The following is a 20,966-nucleotide window of genomic DNA, read 5'->3' as shown; positions in this document are numbered from 1 at the left end:
GGTAATCGCTGCAAGCACCTCTGACAGAAAGCCGCCCTCGAGTTCCGCCCACTGCCAGACAGTCCAGTTTCTCCCCATTTGAGTCTGGGTCCCCAGAGTCTTGCCCGGAACTGGAGTTCAGAGCAGTCGGGAGCTTGTGTCTCCCTCCTGATTGAGAAAGCCAGCCGTGTACTCAGTTGCCAGCCCTCTCCGCGCGCGCCTCTTTACCTCTGGACTTTACTTCCTCAGCTCCTTTGAGTCTCAGTGTGCCTTTCTCTTTCCTTCTAGTTGTAGAATTTCCATTTAGCCAGCCTTCCTGTGGTTCTGGATGATGTCCGTTTTATCTTTTAGTTGTAGTTTTGAAGTGGTTGTGTATGGCAGCAAGTTCAGGTGTTTACATATGCTGCCATCTTGGTTTCTCCCCAAGAAAATGCTTTTAAAAGTGTGGGGATATCAGAATACCATGATGAGTGTTGTAAATGCAAATATGTAAAATATATAGACATATAGAAAAAGATTGGAAGGAAATTCTCAAGCAGTAATTATGTTTAGTAGTGGAGCCAACATTAACTTTTTCCTACTGTTTTAGTATTGTGTTTTTGTGAAAATAAAAGGAAAAATATGCTAAAGCATTGGAAGTATACTTTTTCTTATTGTTGATGTTTATGATAAATCTTGAGAAGTAGGAAATATATAGATCTTCCCCAGGGATTCTGCTTTTCATGTTCAAGAGACTGTGTACTTACATTCTTCCTTTTATGTTCAACAGATTTCCAGCAAGTTCTCTATGAATTATCATACCATGTCATTAAAGGGAACCTAAAGCATGAACAGGCATCTAATGTTTTTAATGACATTAGTGTAAGTATGTATTATATGCTTTTTAAAAAATGTAATAATTGTTACCTATTTCTTTTGCATTTGATACAAACATCTTTGAAGTGTATAATTTGCATTTCATTTATCCAAAATGAAATGTTTTAAGGTAATGTTGGTAAGTCATTGTTGCTAGACAAATAAAGATATTTTAATCTTTTTGTCTGGTTGTGAATAAAGCAAAAAATGTTATGTAAGCTGGGAGGGCAAAAAAAAAAAAAAAAAAAAGCCTGCATTGTAATGAAATCAAGATATAGTTAATTTAAAAGGGTACTATAAAAAATAATTTGACCAGAATATTTTTCTCCCAATATAGCATATCAAAGTATTTTCTTTTGTTTGTGGTTATGTTTAGAAATTATTTTTTTAAAATGAGAATTTAATTATTTTAAATTGAGGCTGCATAGCTCTAATGTTCACTTGATGCCAATTTTCATGTGTTTGCTGGTTTTAGAATATGTTAACTAGATTTTTTCCTAAACTTTATGTGCTTATTCTGTTTTACTCTTTTTTTAAAGTATGTTTTTATTGATTTCAGAGAGAGGAAGGGAGAGTGAGGGAGAGACAGAAACATCAATAATGAGAGAGAATCATTGATCTGCTGCCTTCTGCATGCCCCCTACTGGGGTTTTAGCCCACAACCCAGACATGTGCCCTGACCAGGATCACACCATGACCTCGTGGTTTATGGGTCTATGCTCAGCCACTGAGCCACACTGGCTGGGCATCTGTTTCACTTATTTATTAGAGAATTTAAAAAATAATATATTATTGGTTTCAGAGAGGAAGGGGGAGGGAGAGAGAGAGATAGAAACATCAGTGATGAGAGAGAATCATTGATTGGCTGCCTCCTGCACACCCTACATTGGGGATGAGGCCCGCAACCTGGACATATGCCCTGACCGGGAATCAGACCATGACCTCCTGGTTCATAGGTCAACACTCAACCACTGAGCCACACTGGCCTGGCTGTTTATTAGAGAACTAGGATTCTTGCACTGGTGGGGTCCCTTGGCCTGGCCTGTGGGGATCAGGCCGAAACTGGCTCTCTGACATTCCCCGAGGGGTCCTGGATTGTGAGAGGGTGCATGTCAGTCCGAGGGACCCCACCGGTGCACCATCGGGGCCAGGGAGTAACCACGGGAGGGCTCCAGGGTGTGTCCGGCCCATCTCGCCCAGTCCTGATTGGCCGGACCCCAGCAGCAAGCTAACCTACTGGTCAGAGTGTCTGTCCCCTGGTGGTAGTTGCGCGTCATAGCGATGGGTCGAACGGTTGAATGAACGGTTGGACACGTAGCATATTAGGCTTTTATTATATAGGAAAGGATTTAAGTTAGATTCAGACTATATGCTTTTCATGGTGGTTTGATATTTGAATTGAAAGATGAGCTCTGAAATTGTAAGGGTGTTAGGGTTTTTATTGTAAACCAGTAGTTAAGTTTGAATTTTTACAAGTAATGTATTATTCTGCTAGGCTGGATTTTAAACATATAAATAAAATCATATGTCCAGTTGAGAACACCTTTAATAATAAGTATTATTGAGATAGGACTTGGGGCTTTTTGATATTAGTGCAAATTTCCCTTGTGCTGCCTTAAGCTTCTAGTCTCTTTCTGTTAGGATAGGTAATCTCCTTTGTATGATTTTTTTTTTTTTGGTGCTTTTCTGGGGATAGTTTTTTCTTTTTTAGCTTTTTAAGTCTTTATTGTTGAGAGTATTACAGATATTCCATTCACCACCCCCCCCCCATTGCCACCCCTCCACCTGGTTCCTGCCCTGTCTCTCTCTCGACCTTCACCACCCTATTTTCTGTGTCCATAGGTAAGATCTTTGGTTAATCTCTTCCCTCGCCCCTCCTCACTTTCCTCTGAGATTTGTCAGTGTGTTCCATGTTTCCATGCCTCTGATTCTATTTTATTCACCAGTTTATTTTGTTCATTAGGTTTCTTGTTCATTTATCTTGATTTTTAAATTCAATTGTTGATAGATATGTATTTATTGCCATTTTATTGTTCATATTTTTTATCTTCTTCTTCCACTTCTGAGAGAATACCCTTCAACATTTCATATAATACTGGTTTGGTGGTGATGAATTCCTTTAGCTTTTTCTTGTTTATGAAGCTCTTTATCTGACCTTCAATTCTAAATGATAGCTTTTCTGGGTAGAGTAATCATGGTTGTAGGTCCTTGCTGTTCATCACTATGAATATTTCTTGCCACTCCATTCTGGCCTGCAAAGTTTCTGTTGAGAAATCAGCTGACAGTCGAATGAGCACTCCCTTGTAGGTATCTAACTGCTTTTCTCTTGCTGTGTTTGAGATTCTCTCTTTGTTTTTAATCCTTGGCATTTTAATTATGATGTGTCTTGGTGTGGGCCTCTTTGGGTTCCTCTTGTTTGGGATTCTGTGCTTTTTGGACTTGTAAGTCTATTTCTTTCACCAGGTAGGGGAAGTTTTCTGTCATTATTTCTTCAAATAGGTTTTCAATATTTTTCTCTCTCTCTTCTCCTTCTGGCACCTCCATAATGCGAATGTTGGTAAGCTTGAAGTTGTCCCAGAGGCTCCTTACACCAGTGGTCGGCAAACTGCGGCTCATGAGGCACATGCGGCTCACGAGCCACGGTTTGCCACTCTGTTAACTAATGAGTTTGCCGACCACTGGGATAGGGGCTTAATCACAAGGAACAACAACAGCCTGTAATTATTGGAATCGAGAGTCTAGGTCAGTGGTCGGCAAACTCATTAGTCAACAGAGCGGCAAACTGCGCCTCGTGAGCCGCATGTGCCTCGCGAGCCGCATGTGCCTCACGAGCCGCAGTTTGCCGACCACTGCCTTACACTATCTTCAGTTTTTGGATTCTTTTTTCTTTTTGCTATTCTAACTGGGTATTTTTTACTTCCTCATATTCCAAATCATTGATTTGATTCTCGGAATCATCTACTGTTGAAACCCTGTAAATTATTCTTTCAGTTAGTGTGTGCTTAATTTCTGACTGGTCCTTTTTCATGTCTTTGACATTCTCACTAGGATCCTTGAAATTCTCACTAAGTTCCTTGAAGGTCTCATGAAGATCTTTGAGTAACCTTATAACCATGGTTTTGAACTCCATATCTAGTAGTTGCTTGTTTCCATTTCTTTCATTTGTGACATGTTTCTTTGTCTCAGCATTTTGGTTGATTCCCTGTGTTTGTTTCTATGTATTAGGTAGAGTTGTTATGTTTCCTGGAATTGGTAGAGTGGCCTTGTGTAGTAGGTATCCCGTAGGGCCCAGTGGCTCAGCCTCCCCAGTCACCTGAGCTGGGCATTCTAGGTGTACCTCTGTGTGGGCTATGTGCACAGTCTTGTAGTTGAGCCTTGATTGCTGTTGGTGTCTTTGGGAGGAATTGATCTCTAGGCCAATTGGCTGTGAGGACCAGCTGTGACTACAGTGGGAGAGCTGCTATGTAGGAAACATCCTGTGGAGCCGGACTTGCTTCAGTGGGGCTTTGGTATTCACTGAGTCTGCCCCTTGAGGGTGTCGCTTGTGGATGTGTAGAGTTGTAATCTGGTATGACCTGAAGCTGTTCACTGGGTGCATTGGCTCTGGCATCTCCAGGTAGGTGCAAAGTCAGCCACTGCCTGGGGCCACCTGGCAGGAGCTACAGAGAGATCTGCAGATGGCTGCTATTTGTATTGTGCTTGGAAGTGCCCAGGTGAGGCCCAGCTGTGAAGCAAGGCAGGCTGGTGCTATTGCTGGGTCTTGGGCCTTTTATTGATAGGTTTGGGGCATGCTGACATCAGCTGCAGTTTGAGAGATTTTATTGAAGTCTGAGCCAAGAAAGGCCATTCATATGGAAAAGCTGCTGCAAACAGCTTGGGTGGTACTGCAAGTTGGATGGGGTGGGATCTCAGGGAATCACCAGGGTGGAGCAAACGGTGTTAGCCAGGCTGATGAAGACTCAGATATGGCCCCTGTCAGTCAGCTCTGCTACAGGGGCGGTTCCAGCACAAGAACAATGATCACTGTGAGCACCCTTGTCTGGGAGAAAGCCACCCCCGAGTTCCTGCCCCGATGCCAGACAATCCAGTTCCTCCCCATATGTGTCTGAGTCCCCAAAAGCCACCCAGTGCTGGAGCTCAGAGGTATTGAGGCCAAGTAGGTTTGTGTGCTGGCCCTTTAAAAGGAACAGCTGGGTCTCTAGCAGCCTCAGTGTCACTTAGCTATCATCCCCACTGCTTTTTACAGCCCGTAGTTAGGGGGACTTTTCTTCCCAGCTCTGGAACCCTGGGCTGAGGGTCTGGTGTGGGGCTGGGCCCCTTTGCTCCTTATAGGCAGCCTCTGCCGAGACAATCTCCATCCAGATTAAAAAACAAAACAAAACCAAAAAAAAAACACCTGGGTGCCAGACCAGCTCGTTCCATGCCTCTGCCCCTCTTACCAGTCTCAATGTGCTTTCTTCTTCTCTAGTTGTAGGACTTCCATTCAGCCAGCTTTCAGGCAGTTCTGAATGATGGTTGTTCAGTATTGTAGTTGTAATTTTGATGTGGTTATGGGAGGCGGCATTTACCTATGCAGCCATCTTGGTTCTCCCCGGGGATAGTCTTAAAGAACTTCTATGTTTAGCTGTTGTGATCTCCCCCTGTCATATTGATATGTATTTGAGCAGTAGGGCTTTAATGAGTTTCTCTTTTATCCCTAAACTGTATTTCTTTATCTGATAATAGCAGCATTAGCTATGTTGGAGTAGTCTATTTCTTTCTCTCTCTTTTTTAAATTTATTGGGGTGACACTGGTTAATAAACTTATACAGGTTTCAGGTGCACGATCGATTCTATAACACTGTATAGTGTGTTTATCACGCTAAGTCAAGTTGGAATAGTCTGTTTCTTAACTAATCCATCTTTGAAAACTCTTGTCTTGCTCTGTTATTTCTGGTTTTCAGGTAGCTCGAGTACTTTCATTTAAGTAGACATAGCCAAAGTTCATAGCCCTTAAGAAAGTTGAGACTAAAGTGTGGTCTACAATTAAGTTTATTTCATTCTGTAAATGGGGCATCAATGTAGGGTTTAGTGTGGTTATGAAAACTGAGCCTACTACTTTATTGAAAATGAATAGTCCAAGAGAATTTAATATGTGTTTGTTTCTTATCTTCCCCTTTTCTTTGAGTCTTTAGTGATTTTATCTATCTATCTATCTATCTATCTATCTATCTATCTATCTATCATCTATCTATCTATCTTATCTATCATTTGTCATGGCTTCCTCACAGTCCCATTCTCATTATCCCATATCTTAGCCACAGGAACATATCTTGCAAATCTCTTACAGATGTCAGTTCTTTAGAATTAAATTTCTTCCCTTTAGTCTCTGAGAATAGGTTAATTTTAGGGTTGCTATCATGCTAGCCAACTAATTGCAATAGTTGAACTGTGATCCTTACTAATGGAAAATGGCTCTAAAATTGGGCAGGGGAGTGGGAAGTGCTGAAGTTTTCATGCAGAAATGAGGGGAGAATTTTGGGTCAGTTTCTCCAAATGCTACAGACATCAGTGCATAAGGAAAATAAAGATGGATTTTTGGTAATTATTTTCATCTTCAGAGAATCTTGAGTTTTTGAACAACAGCTTGTAATTGTTTTTGTATTTTTTAGATTTCTGTTACCACTATGATTTCTGCATATATCAGTGTTGCTCAGGCACAAGCACAGCATTTAAAGTTTTGGATGAAAAATGTACCATTTTAATAGTCTTGCTTTAGGTAGGTGTGAGGTACTCCAGATTCCAGTGGTTTCTCACATGAAACTTCATTGGAAAAATGTTACTTGTTTGTGCTCTTTAATATTTCCTGAGGTGCTTGTTTAGGTTTCTGTGTTTTAAAAAAAAATCAGGTTATTTCATGGTAGACATTTAACCATGTTTTCCCACAGTTGTCTCCCATTTTTTATTTCTCTATATAATGAAACTTGAAGAATTTTTTTTTGTCAACATAGTGGTGTTGAGGTTTTCTTAGTTTTTAAGTTTTATTGCTGAAGGGTGTTAGCCTGAAGCCATAATACTTGCTGGTGTGTTATTGTAGTATTTACTACGAATAATTATATTTTTAAAATTAGGAATTTCGTGAGGATTTGCCTTCCATTCTTGCTGATGTATTCTGCATACTAGGTAGGTATTAATCCTTTATTTTACCTGTAAAAGTGCTATTGGTAAATTAATTTACTGTGTTAAATTTTTTCCTTTCAACCTAAGGATTTTAAAATATATAAATGTTTCTTAGAATCTAGACTATATTGTTTTTTTACTTTATAGAGAATATAATATTCTAAGTCAAATGTGAGCATAATCACTATTTATAAACTAATTTTAGTTTATAATTCAAATAGTTTGAGTTTTCTAGATTCTGTCTTTATATAAAATTGAGCTAAATTAAATCATTTCAAATAAATAAGCCAAGTTTTCTGAAGTTGTTAGTCTGAGTTATTCCAATTTAGTATAATTAATCTTATGCCATACATGTCAGAATCTCAAACTTAGCACACTCAAGAGATACTTACTTAGCTTTTGTACTCTTGATTACTCTTAATTTTCGAAAGAGCAATAAAAGCCGAAGTAATCAAAATTACTTTTGTTTTGAGGATGAGGAACCAGTTTTGGAAATAGCACCTTCTCTGTTTGTTCAGATAAATAAGAATTCAATATAGAAAAGGAATATTTCTTTTTTTTTTCAAATTATAAGAGAAAGTATATTTAGAAAGTTACAGAGGTAGTAGAAGTGAGCCAGCTGGGCTGCGAAGGCTCAGGAAACAAGTTACAGAAGCAAAAATCTGCTTGGAGCTTAGGAGAGGGAAAGGCTAAGGGAACGTACCTGGAGGCAAGAAAAAGGGAATGGGAAAGGCACAGGTGTGCTCGCCAGTAAGGATTATTTCTTTTACAAAAGGTAGTGTCCCTCCATGGGAAGTATGGATTTAAAAAATATGTGTATTACAAATTTATTTCTCTAATTTTAGATCTGAATTAAAATAACTGAGCACAGTTTTCCCTATCAGTTTTAGGCTTTCTATAACTTTGATCCAATAGCAAACATTGCCAGATATTATAATACTCAGTTTAAAATAAGACTTAACCTTTCTGAAATCTGAAGAATTTATAATTAGGGGCTGTGACCTGTACAAGACAACAGTGATTATGAATGCTCTTCAGCTATATGCATCCATATGAATAAATATAAAAGAATAATACTGAGCAAAATAAGCAACTTAGAGAATATTATAAAAAAAACATAATTCCATTTACATAAAAAAGGGGCAAATCCAGAGAAGACTCATATAGTTTAGACCAGGGGTGGGCAAACTTTTTGACTCAAGGGCCACAATGGGTTCTTAAACTGGACCGGAGGGCCGGAACAAAAGCATGGATGGAGTGTTTGTGTGAACTAATATACATTCAAAGTAAAGGAGTGGAGGGGAGAGCAAGAGAACCGGATAGAACAGCCGGATCCGGCCCGCGGGCCATAGTTTGCCCACAGCTGGTTTAGACACATATGCATGTGACTTGGCAAACTGGCCCCTTAAACAGAGGGCAAGGAGAAATTGAAGAGGTCGACCACTCCAGATTTGTAGGTGGCACATTTAATAAGCAAGGGAACTTACCTACAAAGCTTGTCTCCTAGGGCTGCAAGACTAATAGATCTCCACACCTGCCTGCCAGAATCTTCAAGTTTATGTAGAGGCCCTAATGGGGTTCAGTCACATATACTGTGTACTGTTCAGATGGTCTCAACAACATGTTGTTCTCTTAAGGCTACCTCCTTGGAAAATGTCTTCCACTATGGGAACAGTGGGGAGAACAACAACAAAAAGACTTAAAAGAGTTTGTCAAACTGGAATTAATTATTTTAGCTCATTAATTCTAATTCCTAGAATTAGATAGGTTAGTTAAATGTCTTACTGAGAGCCTGGAATTTGATCTTAACAAATCTAAATGCCTGGTGCTTGATCCTTTGGGATGTTTAAGATTTCATAACAGCAGTAATGCAGAAACAGGTGAAAATATATGGAATCTGTGAGAAATGAAAAGCGCAGACCATTGATGGGGTGACCATATGTCCCAGTCTTGGTTTTGTTTTCCCTGGCATAATTATGAGTAGTGCCTTTTTTCAATCTTAAAACTGTCCTGGTTTATACCACCAACAAAAAACCTTTTTAAACTTAATTTTCAAAACAGGCACTATGGATATGACTTTATGTTACAAACATTACTTTATGTTACAAACAAGTTTCAATTTAAAAATCGCTTTTACTGTAAATTTGTAAGACTGAAAACGATTGTAGATAACATTTCATGGAAGCTGTTATTTTTTGATAGTGTCAGGAGTATATTTTATGTCTATCTTTGAGTATTCATCAATTATCAGCTTATTAGTAAGTTCTAATAATTTCTTTGATTTATTTTATTGGGATATATTTCCCTTCATATGAATTATTCTTACAAGTCATTGCTTTTTACTAGTAACATGAATTCATGAAGATGATGTTTGGTTGCTCTTGGGAAATTTCTTTTAGTCTATCCAGCCCATTATTACAAGCAAGATTTAGGACGGCAAACTTGGAAAGAGAATTTCCCTCACCTGCCCCCTCACTCATGTACCCCCACCCTTGGCAGAAAAAATGATCCAAGGGTGACCCCAGATTAAGGTAGGGCAATAGGAGTAAGAACGTGAGCTTCTCTAATAATAATAATGATGCCGATGATGATGATGATGGTGATGAAAATAGTAATAACGTAGGTGCCATTTTTGGAACACCTTCTATGTTCTAGTCATTGTGTTAAAACACTTAATTTCATCTTAATCCTCACAGCAACTTGTGTATGGTAGTTGTAGAGATCACAAAATTGAAGCTCAGAGAAATTATTCTATTTTTTTTAAGGCCATGAAGCCTGTAAAGGCAGGGTTTGGAGCTGGATCTTTTTAGTTCTAGAGCTCATGATCTTTTTACTACATCATGTTGTCTTTCTAATATTTTAATAGTTATACCACAAATGAGTGCTATACTTTCCTGATTAAGATCAATTTTAGTTTTTTTTAAAAAAACCAATCATGTAAGGGTGAGGGGATCTGAGAGATCTCTATTAACCTGAAAAAGGGGTCTGATGTAACTTGATGTGCTGACCTTGGGTCAGTGGTTGGTAATATTGGGACCTAGAGTTGGAAAAGGCTGAGTGAGGGCTTTTTAGTAAAACCATAGGGGAGATTAAAGTGATAGCACCAGAGAGAGCGAGAGCAAGAGAGCGAGAGCCCGTGCGCGCGCGAGAGAGATAGCTCAGCTAAGAAATTTACTGATGTCCTGTTAAGTATTTCCTAACATGGTTAGAACACAGAGTGGTGTCTTAATCAGGTCAGATGGCTAAGAGGAGGGAGGGCAGACTTGACTTGAAGAACTTGCTACCCAAGTGCTTTATATTAGGAACCTTGGGAGTAGATCTTAGGGATTTAAGGGCCTTGGATGGTAGGTACATGTTGGTTAAAAGAATAGGCCCAGTTTAGTCCTGACCTCGCACAATCAGTATCCTTGAAGTTATAGGCTGAGGTGAGGAGGGACCATAAGGCCAGATAACAGGGAGACAACTAGGAGTTCCTGGAGGGGGGGGTATGGGCGACATATTCATGGATTAAAAGTCTTATCGAGAGGTTTGAGATTGTACTGTAACTTACATTGCATAAATTACACCTGAAATTCCTTTAATACACTTGAGTTGACTGTGTGCTTAGCTAAAGTGGCCAAAATATTGGTAAATGGCACTGTCCAGGAAGGGAAAATGGAGAAGGGCCAGGAAAATGTTGATATCTTTGATGATATATCCTCTTCTCTTTTGATTCTCAGTGATGGCAATAGAAAGTAAACTGAAGCAAAGCAGTGGTAGGACATCTATTTGGGAAGACCCTAGAATCCTTAGAGGATGCTTCTTATTATTAATTACTAAAATTTGTGACTCTTTCTATAGCACATTCTAAATTATGAGTTGACTTTAAAAATAGGAGAGTAGTATGCAATCAGTGAAAGCAATGATCCTGAGATCAGCCTTGTAATCTTGCCATGCCTGGTTGTAATTTTTGATGCTTGGCATATAGAACTAATTATTTTCTTTCCTCTGTACTTCAGACCAGAAAATTGTTTGAAAGAAATTTTCTGAATAATTTACTGACACTCAAGGAGATCTCAGTTTTTATACATATTTCAGTGGGAAGAAAACAAAAATCTTGAGTAATTTTTGTTTGCTAAATAGACTTGTAATTCAAAATAAGATGTTAAAAATATCTTTTAATACTCTCTTTCCATAGAGTTGGTGGCAAGTTAGCTTGGTTAGAACATGGTACATACTACCAAGGTAGCCAAGGTCAAAGATTTGATCTTCATGAGTAATAGGATCTTTAGTATTAGAAGAAATCTTTGTTGTCACCCAGTTCAGCTTTCCACATAAGAAAGAAATCTTTTCTTTAGCATCTCTAATGTGGTCATTTAAACTTTGCTTAAACATTTTGGATCTTTTATGTTAAATAAAATATATTATTAAAAAACTTAATATTTCCATTTCTGAAAACAGTATTTTTTAAATATATTTTTATTGTTGATAGAATTACAGATATCTCCCCCCCCCTTCATTCCCCTCCTCCCAGCCCCTCCCCACCTCCCAGGCCTTCACTACCCTATTGCCCATGTCCATGAGAAAACAGTATTTTTTTGAAACTGTTGCTTCTAGTGCCATAGCACATAGCTCATTTTATGAATATGCCATTGATCACAGGGTCAGTCTCCAGTACCAGGAGAAATTAATGCTAAGCTTTCATATGCATATGAAGGAGAGCTCATACTTACCATAGTTTAATTTTTTTTTCTAAATTCAGAATGAGACATTTTAAAATAAGATAGTTTTAAAGAAAATAAGTCTATTATTATAGTTCTGGAGAGAGTCTAGAAAAATAAGTTAAACTTTCATCTTTTTTTCTCCTCATCATTGCAGATATTGAGACAAATTGTTTAGAAGAAAAAAGCAAGAGAGACTATTTTACACAATTGGTATTAGCGTGTTTGGTAAGTTTTAAAAAAATAATTCCCTTTCTAAATTTTACATTGAACAATTATAATCACAGTTCATCATGTTAATGGAGAAGGATATTGACATTCAGTTGATTATAAGGTATGATTTGGGTTTTGAAATGGAATGCTTTGTAAAATTAGACATGCTAATTATGTCTATGAAATAGGCATGCTACCATATCACTTAAACCATTCCTGACCTAGTACGTTTCTTTTTTAAAAAAATATATATATTTTATTGATTTTTTTACAGAGAGGAAGGGAGAGGGATAGAGAATTAGAAACATCAATGAGAGAGAAACATCGATTAGCTGCCTCCTGCACACCCCCTACTGGGTATGTGCCTGCAACCAAGGTACATGCCCTTGACCAGAATCGAACCTGGGACCCTTGAGTCTGCAGGCCGACGCTCTATCCACTGAGCCAAACCGGTTAGGGCCCTAGTAGGTTTCTAACCGAGTAAAAAGGTAAGCATCTAGCAAGTGAGGAGAAATGATGTAGACAGCTTTTAAACAAACAATTTTTCATAAACTCTCTGTTAGGCAAGGAGAAAAAGAATTGAGATAGTTTAAAAACAATATATTCTAGAACTAGTTATAATCATTGTCTAGTAAACCATTTTCATAAATTTAGAACCAAGGAGAAATGCCATTACTCAGACCTAGAAGAATGTCTTTGTTTTTGCTGTACTAGAATTATTTGACTTAAACAGTAGAAATCAAAGAAGGCTTAAGTGCTGTATTATCTTTAAAAAATGCAGTTGACAGACTCAGTAGGCTGTAAATAGCATGCATAGACTTTTTTTTAAAAAAACTTGTATTTTTCAATATTTGGAGAGTCATCATTTTTGTTGAAGTTTTAAATTTTGTTATACATTTTAAGCTGATATCTAATGTGCTTTTAATAGTTTTATTAATTATTTTGAATGTATTTAAGATTGTGGATGTACAGTTGGAATGCTGAATAATAAATGGCCTTTAATATTTTCAAATACAGTATTTAGTTTCAGACACAGTTCTAAAGGAACGCTTGGATCCAGAAACATTGGAATCATTAGGGCTTATCAAACAATCACAGCAATTCAATCAAAAGTCAGTTAAAATCAAGACAAAACTCTTGTAAGTACATGTATTTTTATGTTGTACATCAAGTACCTGAGTATGTGTTTTAGTTCTCATTTTGAATACTAGAAGTTTCTTTTTTTTAAACTAAATTTATAGAGTGACATTAGTTAATAGGATCATATAAGTTTCAAGTGTACATTTCTTTTTTTTTAAAGTTTAAACGTGAAGTTAAGATTTTATTGTAAATTAAAGGGAATTAATACACCCTCGGGCACCAAGAAGGTGGGGTGGGCAGGCTCTAGAAGCACTGCCTCAAGTGTACTTTTCTATGATACATGATCTGTATATTGTATTGTGTGTCCACCACCCAAAGTCAAATCATTTTCTGTCACCAACTTTCTAAAGGCAGTTTGAAGATTTTATTTTGTTGCTGTTAGCATGTGTCTTGTGTTTCTTTTTTTTTTAAATTTTTTTATTGATTAAGGTATTATGTATGTGTCCTTGTTTCTCTTTTTAAAAGTAGCCTATGAGTCAGCAGTGAACATTATCATGTGAAACAAATGTTAATTTTTTTATATTAGAAGTTAAAATAACATTCAGTGCTTTCATTATTACCAATAAAATACAGCTATGGCTATACTCTAGGGCCGTGGTTGGTTGGCAAACTGTGGCTCGCGAGCCACATGCGGCTCTTTGGCCCCTTGAGTGTGGCTCTTCTACAAAATACCACGGCCTGGGCGAGTCTATTTTGAAGAAGTGGTGTTAGAAGAAGTTTAAGTTTAAAAAATTTGGCTCTCAAAAGAAATTTCAATCGTTGTACTGTTGATACTTGGCTCTGTTGACTAATGAGTTTGCCGACCACTGCTCTAGGGTATGTTCTTAGTCAGTGATGGAAATAGTGGTATGTTATTGTTCCTTCGGATTAACAATATCTTTTCCTTGTGTTACTGGTTTCACCTGTGTAATTAACATTGGGGTGTCTCATATGAACAACTGTAATTATCCTAAAAGATAAAGAGGTAATAAACTTTCAACAGCTATTCTTATGATATATATATAATAGAGATAAGAAAATTCAATAACAGCACATTACTTTTATGCAAGCTTGTTAATTGAAATTAATTTTATTCCCTTTATGATGTTTATTTAATTTCAGTTATAAGCAGCAAAAATTCAATTTGTTAAGAGAAGAGAATGAAGGCTATGCCAAGCTGATTGCTGAATTGGGGCAAGATTTATCGGGAAATATTACTAGTGATTTAATCTTAGAAAATATCAAATCTTTAATAGGTAAGACATATATCTATATATAGTATGTGTTACTAACATAAAGTTTTTATTTTTGTTAATCCTCATCCACGGGTGTGTGTGTGAGGGGGTGGTGAGGGGGGAAACATTGATGTGAGAGAGAGACATCGACTGGTTGCCTCCCACCCCATACTGGGGCTGGGGATCGAACCTGCAACCGAGGTATGTGCCCTTGACCAGAAACTGAACCGGAGACCCTTTAGTGCATGGACCAATGCTCTAACTATTGAGCTACACGGGCCAGGGCAAGATAAGGTTTTTTTTAGCTGTGCAGAATATCCATAAAGAAGAAATGAGTGCATTCTCTATAGGCTTTTTTAAATTAAGAAATGAAAGAAGTGTCCAGCTTGTACTTTAAGATTTTTATCAGTAATAATTAAATTTGGGAGGATATTTATGAAATCTTTTTTGTCACTGTTACTTGTGGTGTTCGTATTAGTTTCTGCTCTCTCTAGTATTGCTATTTTTAATTTTAAGTATTTTTCAATAATCTTAAAGGGGGCAGAAAATAAGTAAGCTAATGTGAAACTACAATAAAATCTTTGGTATGAACTCCTAAAACTTGAAAATGTTTAGTTCTTTTGAACTTGATTTAAAAAATACCTTTACCAGGGACATTGATATGCACCTTATTTTATATTTACAACAGTCTATTAAAGTAAGTGTAGCAGATGCTGTGAAAGTGTAACAGATAGGAAAGTGTTATTCTCCCTATCTTTTAAATAGAATTTGCTTTTTAAAATTTGCATTGAGTATTTGGAGGAAATAGTTGACTTCTATAGAAAGAGCAATGAATGGTAGAAAAATAGGGTAATCCTGATTTTTCAAGAATGGAAAGAATTTTTGCTATTAAGTTTTACGTGTTGTGCTGTTTTAGGGAAGATTTTGCAACACATAGATGTCTGAGGTTTTGAGACCTGTCAGAGAAGTTATATTCCCTGCTTCACTGGTTATATTTTAGGGGGTGCTTATGCTCAATTTCTCAGTTCTTTCTTTGTTTTTGAAATTTATGTATGAGTAAGAGAGAGGAGTTATCCCAATTCCTTATCCCCTTCCTTTAATGCTATGTGTAGGGACCCAGCTTTGGCTTTTGGTGATCAACAGGTATGGAAGGTAAGGAGCTTCTAGTTTAAATTTACCCTTTTCTTTGAAGTAAGTCTAGTTCTGGCAGCTGATTGACTCTCTTTGCTACTTCTTCCTGGTGTCAATTTAACAGCAGGACTAGCCACCCCATAGGTAAGACTTGCTTACCTGTGTGGCAGTGACCCATTTTAAAAAATCCTGTAGAGTTTCCTTTCTATTCTTTCCAGGGTAGGCTCTACATTTTTCCCTGCAGCATTTTGATCTAGCTTGAGATGCTTGTCAGTGTTGCTTTGCCTCTCCTTGTATCCTGCCATGTACTTTCTTAAGATGGTATTCCCACATAAAAATTCTGTCCTGTGTAAACTCAGTTGTTTTTGTTTTATCTGCCTATTCATTGACATCTCTTGTCTGTCCTTGTTTCTTTTATTTATTTTTTGTTCTGTGAATTAAAACCTTTTTAGTCCTTTGTTGTTTTGGGAACATTTTAAGGAGCGATTTTTTTGAATGTGTGCTTTTATCTAAATGGGAAAATGTACACTCCTTTCTTTTTTTGAACTTTTAGCCCATATAGAAAATGGCTTATGTTACTGTCTCTACAGAACAATGTGGCAATCACAACTGCAAGCCCACGACACACATGGATATTCCATGAGTATAAACAATTTGTTTCTTGGGTTAAACCTCTATTCTAGTCCATCAAGTGTACTGTGAAGCACACTAGTCCAGAAGCACTCAGATGTTGCCTCATCAAGTAGCCTTTGTTGGACATCCCTCTCAACACTCCCTATCACTCACTATTTTTCTTCTGAGCACTTACCACTGTACAAAATGCAATGCATTTTATTCCTAACCCCCACTGGAATGTAAGCTCCGTGAGGACAACTAATTTTGTTTTGTTTAGTACCTCTAACCTCAGTGCCTGGTATATAGATGCTGAATAAATACTTGTTGAAAAATGAATGAATCTTTCTTCTTTTCTGGTAGAGTTTATAGTGATTCTTAGCCTCTTTTTCCTGACATGGAGGATTTTAGGAGGTTCATCCTCCTGGCTCAATGTTTGTTTCTGTCTGGCTATCTGACTCCCTCATCTCCCCCTTTGTCTAAAAAAGAAATTTTTCATTGACATGAAAATTGAGGTTAAGAATTCTAATTCCAATGAGCGTTAGAATTTATTGAATTCCTCCTCAATGCAGATTCCATGCAGGCCTTGTCTCATCTGGCCAGAGCAGATCACTGACAGCATTCTATTTTTCATGGCATTTTTTAATGTTTCCCCTTGTTTATTCCCATTGTTTTCTCTTTAGGAACAATTTAGACAGATAACACCTCGTACAAATCTATCTCAGGTGTGATCTCTTTCACCAGCCATTGGCAGAACGGATATCTAGTTTGGGAGGTATGCATTTTAGTTACATTTACATTTCAGGGTACTTGGTTGACTCAGGATAAATTCTTATATCATCCTATAATTAGAAGACAGTCGTTTTCTCCCTAAATGATTCTGATGCAGCAAAATGTTTATATCCTAAATATTAAAAAAATGTTTATACCCTGTCAGATCATGGGGCTATTTACTACATGAACAAACAAGGAAGTAGAACCATTATGAGTCTTCATGGCAGTTGTGATCTCAAATTTGACATTAAATTTGAAAAACTTATTAAGTAGGAATTGGTAGTGATTAGTTTAGGGCAGCCGTGGGCAAACTACGACCCGCGGGCCGGATCCGGCCTGTTCGGCTGTTCTATCCGGCTCGCGGAGCTGAAAGAGCGGAGGGTTCTCTTGCTCTCCCCTCTGCTCCTTTACTTTGAATTTATATTAGTTCACACAAACACTCCATCCATGCTTTTGTTCCGGCCCTCCGGTCCAGTTTAAGAACCCATTGTGGCCCTCGAGTCAAAAAGTTTGCCCACCCCTGGTTTAGGGTCTTGAGCTGCCAAGTCATAGACCCCACACAAATGATCCCTGCATCAAGATGGCAAAAAGCATCTTTCAGAAATTAGAGGAGAGGATGTTAGAGATGGTGTCCTTTGATTGTTGCACTAAACTATAAGCACTCTATTCTTCTGAATGCCTTTCAAAAAAAAGCAATAGCTAGGTGTTCTTTTCTTCTAAATTAGTGGTCAGCAAAATTTTTTTCTAAAGGGTGAGCAAATATTTTTTGTTTTGTAAGGCCATGTGGTTTTTTGTTGCAGTTACACAACTCTGCCATTGTAGTATGAAAGCAGCCATAGGTATTACGTAAATAAATGAGTGTGTGTGTGTGTGTCTTCTAGGAAAACTATTTAAAAAAGCCTAATGGATTAGACCCAGTATGCTGATTCCTGCTCTAAATAAAAAGTGCTGGTTAAAAATTAGTTATGGAGCTAGCTTACTTGAGTTAAGTTTTGGAGTGTGAAAATAGTTCTTCTTTTTGGCTTAGACTCTAACCTTTTCCTTCTTATCCAGAATCAAAGCCCACTTCACTAAACCCCCCAGGATCTTCATTTGTTGCCTGTTGTTGAAGGCTGTAGATTTGACTGGGGATGGGGAAATACAGAGTGATAGCTCTGCCCCTTCAGTCTCACACGTCCTCTTGGTTGCTTGTTAAGTGACCGGAGAAACATTAAAAACAAAATAAAGCCCTGAGCCAAATGATTTTATTCTTGAGCAGATTATGGGACATTTAACCTCTTTGATTACATTATCTTGACTGCTTAATATTTTATCTTTGGACCAGTTTGATTGTAAGGGCCATTTAGCCTAGAAGCATCTTACTGTGTTGATTCTTTCCTATCCCTTTGACTGCCAGTTGACTGGCTCCTTTACCTAAGTTTTTGCTTTATTGAAAGTTTCTTTACTACAGACTAGTTATGAAGTTATTGTTTTCTAGTATGAAAAAGATGCCAGCAGTTGTTTATTTTTTAGCATTATATTTTTATTTTGTTAGGTGCATTTCTCTGCATTTTGGTTTCTGGTAGTTCTTTGCCTTGAGACATGTATTTTTTTGCAAATGCGATTTATTAGAAATAGTCTAGCATAGGTCTTTATTGCCTATTTTAGTTCATTTTATCTGCTATAACAAAATACCACAGACTGGGTGGCTTATAAACAACTGAAAGGTATTTCTCATAGTTTTGGAGGCTGGAAGTCCAAGATCAGGGTGCTAGCATGCTTGAATTCTGGTGAAGGGCCTCAGTTGCAGACTGATGGCTTCTTGCTGTATCCTCACATGATGGAAGGGTCAAGAAAACTCTGTCTTTAAGATATATATATTACTAGTGGCCTGGTGCATGAAATTCATACACATTAAAAGAATTAATTAGAGGAAATACTTTAATATTGCTATTTGCCCTTTCTCTATAATAGCAGTGTCAGAGATGAAAGAAAATTAGTAAAATATATATGAAAATCTCCCTCCTGTCAGAGTCTGGGGCGCGCTGCAGGACCTAGAGTCAAATCCCTGCCCACCACCCACGTGTGCTTTGAAAATGCAGGAGACCCCAGACCTGGCCAGCCTCACCCACATTGGGTGAGACCCAGACCCGGCTGGCCCCACCCCCGTCAAGCCCCTCTGGGTGGGGAGTGCAGCCTCAGGTCCCCCAGCCCAGCGACGGGTGGGGCGCGCAGCTTCAGGTCCCCCGGCCTGGCGCCGGGTGTGGGGGGGTTCAGTCTCAGGTCCCCCGTCAAGCCCCACTGGGTGAGGGGTGCAGCCTCAGGTCTGCTGGCCTGACGCCGGGGCAGGGGCCACGGCCTGAGGTCCCCTGTCAAACCCTACCGGGCAGGGGGCATAGCCTGAGGTCCCCCAGCCCTGGTGCCGGGGTGGGGGTGCAGCCTGAGGTCCCAGTCAAACCACGCCGGGCGTGGGCACGGCCTGACATCCCCGGTCAAGCCCCGCCATGCGAGGGGCGCAGCTTGAGGTCCCCCATCTGAGATCCCCTGGCCCAGCGCTGTGGCAGGAGGTGTGGCCGGAGGTTGCCTGGCCTGGCGCCGGGGCTAGGGGTGCGGCCTGAGGTCCCCCGTCAAGCCCCGTGGAGTGGGGGGCACGGCCGAGGTACCTCGCCCTGGCCAGGCGCCATACAGCCTCAGGTCCCTGCTGTTCGGTCGTGACATTACGGCATCCTGACTAATTTGCATATTTCTCTATTATATATTAAGATATTACTGATTTCAGAGAGAGGAAGGGAGAGGGAGAGAGAGATGGAAACATCACTGATGAGAGAGATCATTGATCGGCTGCCTCCTGCACACCTCACACTGGATATGGCGCCCACAACCCGGGCATGTGCCCTGACCAGAAATTGAACCGTGACCTCGAGGTTCATAGGTTGACACTCAACCACTGAGCCATGCCAGCCAGGTGGAAATTCTTTTTTAAGGGTATTAATCTCATTAACGAGTGCTTTGCTCTTATGACCTAATCACCTAACAAAAGCCCTTACTTCCTAATATCATCACATTTGGCATTAGAATTTTAGCATATGAATTCTGGCGGGGGAAGGGGGAATAGACACAAGCATTCAGGCCATAGCATTGCTTGTTTCTAAAGTAATTCTAGATACCAGATCATGTCCTTTTGTTCAAAACATGGTTTTTCTTTGTCTCATAAGGTCCATTCTATCAGGAACATAATGATTGAAACTGTCATTTTCTTCTCTGAAATGTACAGGCTGGACATCTTGTCCAGTCATGTTTACAGTATTACCTTGGTCTTTTGTTGTTGTTGTTAAGAATCTCAATTTGGCCTGTTCCTAAAAAAGCCATTGTCAGTTTATTCATATCTTTGCCTGTAGTTGCAGTCGCTTGATTTAATATACTGTCCATCATGTCCATCTTTGGGGGAAACTTTAGTTATTTTTCAGCGCATTTTTCTTCAAAGATGTATCATCCAGAAGGTGTGCATTCTCCTCAAGGGTAGGGAAGGCATTTTCTTAATCTCAGTATCACAAGCACCTGGCACGCTGGCTAATTATTTAATGTTTATTTAAATGAAAGAATGAATACAGGCAGTCCTTGGGTTACGTCGGACTTGAGGTACATCGTTTCATGGTTACGTTGCCATCTCTCATGCTATCTAATAAAAGAGCAATATACAAATTAATCACCACTCTGTTACACCCACAAGCCACGCCCACCAGCCAATCAGGAGCGAGTATGCAAATTAACCCAACCAAGATGGCTGCAGCCATGGAGCGAGCAGGAGGCTTGGGTTTCCCCGGCAATGGAGGAAGCCAAGCTTTCCGTACACCCTGGCCGGCCCAGGCTTCCACTTAAGGCTACAAAGTTTCAATTATAGAAGACAAATAAATCCCAACAAAAATGGCAGCAGCCACGGAGCTGAAGAGAGCAGGAGGCTTGAGTTGCCCCTGGCGATGGAGGAAGTCAAGCACCCGCAGCCCTGGCCTGCCTTGGTCTCCACTCAAGGCTACAAAGTTTCAATTATAGAAGATAAATAAATCCCAACAAAAATGGCTGCACCCACAGAGCAAGCAGGAGGCTTGGCTCTGCTCCAGGCTACAAAGTTTCAATTATAGAAGATAAATAAACTCCAGATACCATATGTGCCTCTGCTTGGGTCGCTGGGGGGCGTGGCCGGCCTGCAAAC

The 20,966-nt window shown here is 39.1% G+C and overlaps 1 protein-coding gene across 1 annotated transcript in view; it reads left to right on the top strand.

Moving 5' to 3' along the window:
• Positions 1–20,966, top strand: part of THOC2 (THO complex subunit 2) — a 111,897-nt gene that overhangs the window by 22,306 nt on the left and 68,625 nt on the right. Inside the window, exons 3-7 of the mRNA XM_080653130.1 lie at positions 749–840; positions 6,945–6,996; positions 11,851–11,921; positions 12,924–13,045; positions 14,148–14,281. Of these exons, the coding sequence (XP_080509256.1) occupies positions 749–840; positions 6,945–6,996; positions 11,851–11,921; positions 12,924–13,045; positions 14,148–14,281 (471 nt within the window). The remainder of the gene's footprint in view (positions 1–748; positions 841–6,944; positions 6,997–11,850; positions 11,922–12,923; positions 13,046–14,147; positions 14,282–20,966) is intronic.

Source organism: Plecotus auritus, assembly GCF_963455305.1.
Source record: "Plecotus auritus genome assembly, chromosome: X".
Classification (NCBI taxonomy): Eukaryota; Metazoa; Chordata; class Mammalia; order Chiroptera; family Vespertilionidae; genus Plecotus; species Plecotus auritus.
This window is presented reverse-complemented; position numbering and strand designations above follow the sequence as displayed.